General features: G+C 44.3%; 1 protein-coding gene across 1 annotated transcript; it reads left to right on the forward strand.

Moving 5' to 3' along the window:
• Window positions 1-260: 260 nt before the first annotated feature.
• On the forward strand, window positions 261-2,737 carry LOC131428866 (uncharacterized). Its single transcript, XM_058592924.1, has 2 exons — window positions 261-453; window positions 648-2,737. The coding sequence occupies exons 1-2, from the start codon at window positions 261-263 to the stop codon at window positions 2,735-2,737; spliced, it is 2,283 nt and encodes a 760-aa protein (XP_058448907.1).
• Window positions 2,738-6,784: the final 4,047 nt, after the last annotated feature.

The raw sequence follows: 6,784 nt of genomic DNA on the forward strand, positions 1-6,784 counted from the left end.
ACCTTCCATCACAAAATATTTCGACTGCAGAGTGGTGTATTCCGAGGGATTTGTTTCTCGCAGATCCATCCTTCAATGAAAGTCGACCAATTGACATGGTTTTAGGTGCAAAGCATTTTTATTCGTTCTTCCCAAGTGCTGCTCGTCTGCAGCTAGACAAAAATCTCCCTCTGCTCATTGATAGCGTTTTCGGTTGGATAATAGTCGGATCAGCAAACCAAGTTTCTCCTACACAGACCCCCGTGTCAACAGCAAACGGCATGGTCGTTTCGATGTTATCGTTAGAAGACAGTTTGGAGCGTTTCTGGAAAACTGAAGAGCTGACTACGAAAGACAACTACTCTAGCGAGGAAAGACACTGTGAATCCTGTTACCAGTCAACTGTTTCTCGAAATTCCGAAGGACGCTATATCGTTCGATATCCCAGAAAGCCAAACTTCAACGTGATGCTGGGTGAGTCGAAGAGCTCTGCGCTACGACGGTTCGAATAATCAAATCTCAAAGATGAATACCACCAGTTTATGCGAGAATATCTCTCCCTCTTGCGCTCGTCGGTGATATCGCTAAAATGTACCGGCAAGTACTTATTCACCCAGACGATTCTGCTATTCAACGTATCCTTTGGCGTTTTTCTGATCAAACACCAGTCCAGACATATGAACTACTCACTGTTACGTATGGTCTCGGTCCGTCTTCATACCTAGCAACTCGTACACTTCAGCAACTGACCGAAGACGAAGGGATTTCTTACTCGTTGGCAGGAGCTGCTATTAAAAAATGTTTTTACGTAGACGACTTCATAGGTGGAGCTCAAACCATCGAAGAAACAATCCGTCTACGCACCGAACTGAGCGACTTGTTGCACAAAGGAGGATTTACACTACGAAAATGGACTTCTAATCAGCTCGAAGTTTTGCAAGGTCTTCCCAATGATGAGATTGGTACTCAATCTGCTTTACATTTCAGCCCTAACGAGACAATTAAAGCCCTTGGTATTAGCTGGGAGCCTGAAGCCGATCACCTTCGTTTCGACTCTCAAATTCGATGTAGTAATGAACCGCCAACCAAGCGCACTATTCTTTGGGATATAGCAAAACTATTTGACCCTTTAGGACTAATTGCCCCCGTTGTAGTTCGAGCAAAGATACTGATGCAAGAGTTGTGGCTGCTTTTGTGCGGATGGGACGATCCTGTTCCAGAACCTATTAAAACCAAATGGGGGAAGTATTACCACGAATTGGCGAATATCTCCGAAAATCGAGTAGACAGATACGCGTTTCTACCTGACTCAGTTGTACAACTGCACACATTCGCAGATGCATCCATACCTGCATACGGTGCCTGCACATACGTCCGCTGTGAAAGCAAAGGGGAAGTAAAAATACGACTACTGGCTTCGAAGACACGCGTCGCTCCGCTGAAACGAATAAGTATTCCTCGTTCGGAGTTGTGTGCGGCAGTACTAGCAGCCCATGTACATGCTCACATAAAGAAAGCTATCGATGTAAACGTTTCAGAATCATATTTTTGGTCTGACACATCTGTCACTCTGCACTGGCTACGATCACCACCGAATGTTTGGCCTAACTATGTGGCTAATAGAGTATCTGAAATTCAACAGCTTACACATGGTCGTCAATGGAAGCATGTTCCCGGATGTGAAAATCCTGCTGACCTGGCTTCACGTGGCATGTCGGTTGACGAGTTTTTGAAAAACGATATTTGGATCAGCGGTCCCACTTGGTTATCACGTCCACTCCAAGATTGGCCAGAATCAATTCCACCAAGTGTTTCACACGAGGAATTGGAAATCAAAACTACCGTCGCAGTTACTCAAATAACGCCAACAGTACATCCCTGGTTTCTCCGGTGGTCGTCATACGGCCGTCTTCTTCATGTCATTGGGTACTGCATGAGATTCGTCAACAATACCCGAGCTAAAATACGCACGCAGCCGCCCATCTCGCCCGAAGTTATTGTAGGCCGTACACTCACCGTAAATGAGCTTGCCAAGTCCAAAACGTTCCCCATTCGGTTGGCGCAGAATGATGAAATTGTCGCAGAAATCAGCAAGTTGGATAAAAATAAATCGGTATCGAAACGTTCCCATATTCGCCAAATGACGCCGTTCTTAGATGCAGAGAGAGTGTTGAGAGTAGGAGGTCGTTTAAACTTCGCACAGCTACCATATCAAGCAAAGCACCCGGCTTTGATTCCAACAAACCATCCGTTCACACGACTGATAGTTGAGGATTTCCATCGCAAATTACTACACGGCGGCGGACGTCTGCTATTAACAGCAATCCGAGAAGAATTCTGGCCACTCAACGGTCGAAGACTAGTCCGCAACGTAGTCAGAAATTGTTTCCGTTGTACTCGCCTCAATCCGGTACCTGCGCAGCAACAAATAGGTCAACTGCCTGTATCGAGAGTTATTCCCAGTCGTCCCTTCAGTGTTACAGGTGTTGATTATGCCGGTCCACTCTATCTTCGTCCTATTCACAAACGTGCCGCTCCCGCCAAGGCCTACCTGTGCGTATTCGTGTGTTTTTCGACCAAAGCAGTTCACTTAGAGCTAGTGAGCGATTTGTCCACTCAGGCCTTTTTATGTTCATTGCGAAGATTCATCGTGCGACGCGATCGACCCGCACACATTCATTCCGATAATGGGAAAAATTTTGAAGGGGCTAAAAACGATCTTACCGAACTGTTTACGATGCTTAAAGACGGTTTTTAGCAGGACGAAATCGCAGCCTTTTGCACAGAAAAAGGCATAACCTGGCATTTAACACCGCCGAAAGCACCGCACTTTGGTGGCCTTTGGGAAGCAGCCGTTAAAGTTGCCAAAAAACATTTGTTCCGTCAACTAGGTTCGAGTCGTTTATCTTTTGAGGAAATGTGCACCATTCTTACTCAAATCGAAGCAATAATGAATTCTCGACCGTTGCTTCCAATGACAGAAGACCCCAATGACTTAGCTGCCCTAACACCTGCGCACTTCCTGATTGGATCATCGATGTATGCCCTGCCCGACCCAGACCTTCAGATCGCACCTGTCAATAGACTCGACCACTACCAGAAACTGCAACTGCATGTGCAGAAATTTTGGACCCACTGGCGGAAGGAATATCTCCAAGAACTGCAGAAAGATACACGAGGATGGATACGAAACAACGAAATTGTTCCCGGTAAAATGGTCATCATCGTAGACGAACTACATCCACCAATCCGTTGGCCACTTGCTCGAATCGAAGCGGTATTACCTGGAAAGGATAAGCTAACACGAGTTGTTTCGCTTCGCACTGTACGAGGTATCATCAATCGGCCCATCAGTAAAATATGCTTGCTGCCCAGTGCATCGGTGGCTCCCGAAGTAGAATCTACTAGCAACAATCTCCAGCCAGTTCAAAGGATTTCGGATACCTCATTAGATTAAGCTGAAAATTTTAATGTGTTAGCCTGTAAGAATTGAAAGTGTATTGTATCATATCTGTATGCTCAATGTTTGTGAATTATGTGTATATTTAATGTTGAACATAGTCGTTCAAGGCGGCGAGTATGTTGCGTCGCACTAGTTTTACTGGCGACACTTTTTACCAATACTGCCTTCTGCAGATAGTTGGTGCTACCGTTCATAGGATTATGTCAGTTTCTCAGGCCCTTCTGGCAACTCAGTTTTTTATTTTATCTTCTCGCTCTGTTCACAATCATCAGACCAGTCAGTCTCAAATAAACCTGCATTAGAATCGGACCGTTTTTGATCTGTCATAAAGTCCGAAGTGTATCGAACAGCAGAAGTGAAATACACTAGCAATAGTCAGTGAATAAAGTGACTCAAACGTTAAAATAGTGTACTTTTTATTGGCAAGAGTCCGCCAAGGTCCATCCAGTTGTGAGTTTTATCAGTGCAGCTGTTTGTTTGTGGATGTTCGTCTTCTGCTCCTTTTGGCTGCTTTGGTGACCGCTGTGGTTGTTTGCAGAACCCGTTAGTTGCATTGCTGTTCGCTATCGGTTTACTGCAGTGCGAATGCAAGTAAGGTCGACCGACAAATTGCTGCCGTCGCTTCGCTGAAATATCCTGGTGAGGATTTAATTAAACACAACGTAGGGTCGCGGCTAACGCCAACAACTATCAATATGCTTTAGGGATTCGTTTCAAGCATTCAGAAGAATCAAATTGCGTAATTCTCTACGACATTATACTCTAAAACATTTTTTGCAAAAAAAGGCTTCACTTGATCTCGATTACTGTGAATTTCACACAGCGAAAAGTGCATAAATCTAAGCAAACTGTTCTTGATTTGCCGTAAACTGAGGATATTTCCCTACGATTTGCGAACAACAAATCCTAATAGTTCTTTAGAAAACTTTTAGAGCCATTAGAACGGCTGATATTGTGCAATGCCCTCCACCGTTGTTTTTTCTCAATGCTAATGACTGGCAGCTGTGACGTAATCGCTCTTGTCGAAAGCGTGCAGACGACACAAAACACATCTGCTCGCAGTGGCGATTGAATCCAAACTGATTGAATCTGATCTACATCTGATTATGATGTTCAGATCAGCAACTAGCTGCTTTTTTATCAGAGCACCAGTTCTCTGAAATTGCCTCCTATAAATATTCCGAAGACGGATATAATATTTGGTGGTTTGGTCGATTGGGATAAAATCGGCTTTTACCGGTTTTTCCCGAATGCACGATTTTTCAGCGCGGTTTAACGCTTGTTGAAAGTTATTCAGGCACGTCTCGATGTCTTCCGGAGAATTTATTACTGGGTTTTCTTCCAAATGTGAGTCAACAATTCTTTGAAAAACCACCCAATTTACATTGTGAAAATCTAAGCTCCGAAAGCGTTACTGGTTTGGATATATCAGTGTTGGTGAGGAAAATATCTAAAGTAGACGTTATTCCCGCCGGTGAAAGAAAAGTGGGTTGATCAGGATAGTGAACACAGTAATAACCGAGTTGGCTATCTTCGAAAAGAATTGAACCGTTCTGATTTTTACGGCTATTTCTCCAGAGATCGTGTTTTGCATTAAGATCTCCTCCGATAATATATTTCGCATTAGATCTTGTAAGTTTAGCCAAGTCGTTTTTAAATTTTCTTGCTAATCCATTGCTTTCGTAACATTGCTGATGGCAGTAAACAGCAATAATCTTTAGCTATCCTGAAGATGTTTCGACTTCAATGCACAAGGATTCAATAACAGTCGTGTTATGATGGGGAAGGATTTGAAACTTCAAGCCTTTTCTAACCAAAATGGCTACACCGCCACCACGAGAATTGAGTCTATCTAACCGCACAGTTGAGAAATTTGGCACAGAGAACGAAATTTCGGGGGAAAGATGAGTTTCAGTGATGATACTTACATCTACCACATTAGATGTGATAAAATCCAACAGCTCAAGTTTTTTCGTTCTAAGAGAACGAGCGTTCCAGTTGAGAATTTTTAACGGTTTAGCAGCCATATCTGATGACGAGAAGACCCAAAGCGTAGATCTGGTCATGACGTGTACGGCATTGCTGGAGATTGCCGCACATCTCAGTGAAGATGCTCATCAGTTGTTCTGGCGAAAACAGCTGCTCTGTAGGATTCATCGGGTGTCCGTTGTTCCAGACTTAACCGTCTAGAGGGTTTCTGTTCATTACAGAGGGTCAGGCGCGTATACAGGGGGGGGGGGGGGGGGTTTAGGGGTTCAAACCCCCCCCCGAAACAAAAAATTATAACCCATGGGAAACATTGTGATATAAATTGTACATGTGTTGATTTATCACCATGTTCTAAAACCCCCCCCCCCCCCGAAAATTTTCTCTGGCTACGCGCCTGCAGAGGGTCCATTAAGAGGGGTCCTAGTACCAGCGCCAGGTAGAGGAGGAAAGTCCGCCTTCGATAATGGAGGGGTTTGTTGTTTCTTATTTCCTTGTTGGGGTTTCGTAGAAGCTTGTTTTCGAATATATTTGTACTCCTCCCGCTTCGGACAGGAACGCTCTGATCCCCGATGATTACCACCGCAATTGGCACAGCGGTAATTGATTGCACCTTCAAGCAAAGTCACTAGTTGCATGTGACTGCGCACAGTTTCCGCATCGTGGCTTTACATTGCAGTTTCTGGTGCCATGTCCAAAATTTAAGCACCGCTGGCACTGTGTGACGTCTCGATTTGTGCCCCGATACGGTTCCCATCGAACGACCACTGAGCAAATGGTTCTTATAGCCTGCAGTGCATTGAGCGAGACAGTGCCCTTAGCAAAGTGGACCAGGTAAAGAGAGTCCCGGAACGATTGGCTTTTATCTCGGCGAGACATTTGGAATATCCCCACTGGAGATAGCTTGTAGTGTGAACGGAGCTCGTCATCAATTTCCTGCACATTCATCTGTGGAAGTCCTCTTACTACTGCCTTGAACGGTTTATCACCAGAGATGTCGTAGGTGAAAAACTCAGTTTTTGACTTTTTCAAATATGTTGTAACTTTATCGAATTCATTCTTAGATTGCACTATCACTTTTATGCCGATCTGGCAGATTTTATACTGCGCACAGATTCCGAGAGCTTTGAATGTTTTCATTAATTTATCCAGGGGAACTACCTTCACCATGATGGGGGGAAGCTTGATTTTGACTGGTAGCGGTTGATTATTTGATGGAAAATCTGGATTCAAATCACCAAACCCATCTAGTTCACTGTGATTTGTCACGGTTTTAGCAACACTAGCTATGCTCGCGTGACGTGAAGAACGATTAGAAACGATGTCTGCATCTGATCGCAAACGTTTGCCATCTGG

This window comes from Malaya genurostris, chromosome 2, assembly GCF_030247185.1.
Source record: "Malaya genurostris strain Urasoe2022 chromosome 2, Malgen_1.1, whole genome shotgun sequence".
In the NCBI taxonomy this organism is placed as follows: Eukaryota; Metazoa; Arthropoda; class Insecta; order Diptera; family Culicidae; genus Malaya; species Malaya genurostris.